General features: G+C 49.6%; 1 protein-coding gene across 1 annotated transcript; it reads right to left on the bottom strand.

Annotated features, from left to right (window-relative positions):
• Window positions 1-184: 184 nt before the first annotated feature.
• On the bottom strand, window positions 185-661 carry LOC124892225 (loricrin-like; the record flags this gene model as incomplete). The annotated part of the gene is made up of 2 exons (XM_047403597.1): window positions 500-661; window positions 185-410 (listed from the first exon to the last, which is right to left on the bottom strand). Coding segments are annotated over exons 1-2 (388 nt in total), but the record flags the coding sequence as incomplete, so codon positions are not given.
• Between the last annotated feature and the right edge of the window lie 10 nt (window positions 662-671).

Genomic DNA, 671 nt, shown 5'->3' with positions numbered 1-671 from the left:
CACCACCACCATCACCATGACTGCCACCACCATCATCATCACCATCACAACCACCATCAACACAACCACCATCACCACCACCACCACAACCATCACCATCACCACTATCGGCATCATCATCTACTATCACCACCACTACCACCACAACCACCATCATCACCATCACCTCCACCACCACCATCACCATCATCATCATAACCACCACTGTCATCATTACTACCACCAGCACTAGCATCACCACCACCATGACCACCACCACCATCACCATCACCATCACCATCACCAACATCATTATCACAACCACCACCACTGTCATCATTATCATCATCACTACCACCATCATTACTGCCACCAGCACTATTATCATCACCACCACTATCACCACCATTACCACCACCACCATCACACCACTGCCAGCATCATCACCATCACTGCCACCATCATCATCACTGCTACCACCATTACCACTATCACCATTACCATCACTACCACCACCAACACCATCACTGCCACCACAACCATCACCATCACAACCATCATTGCCATCACCACCGCTACCACCATTGTCACTATCACCACCATCTCCACCACCACCACTATCACCACCTCCACCACTATCACTACCACCACTACCATCATCATCTATATCATCATCCACCATCACCACCACC

The sequence above is a fragment of the Capsicum annuum genome, unplaced genomic scaffold (genome assembly GCF_002878395.1).
Source record: "Capsicum annuum cultivar UCD-10X-F1 unplaced genomic scaffold, UCD10Xv1.1 ctg44964, whole genome shotgun sequence".
Classification (NCBI taxonomy): Eukaryota; Viridiplantae; Streptophyta; class Magnoliopsida; order Solanales; family Solanaceae; genus Capsicum; species Capsicum annuum.
Note: the sequence above shows the minus strand (reverse complement) of the source record. Positions and strands in the feature narration are given on the sequence as shown.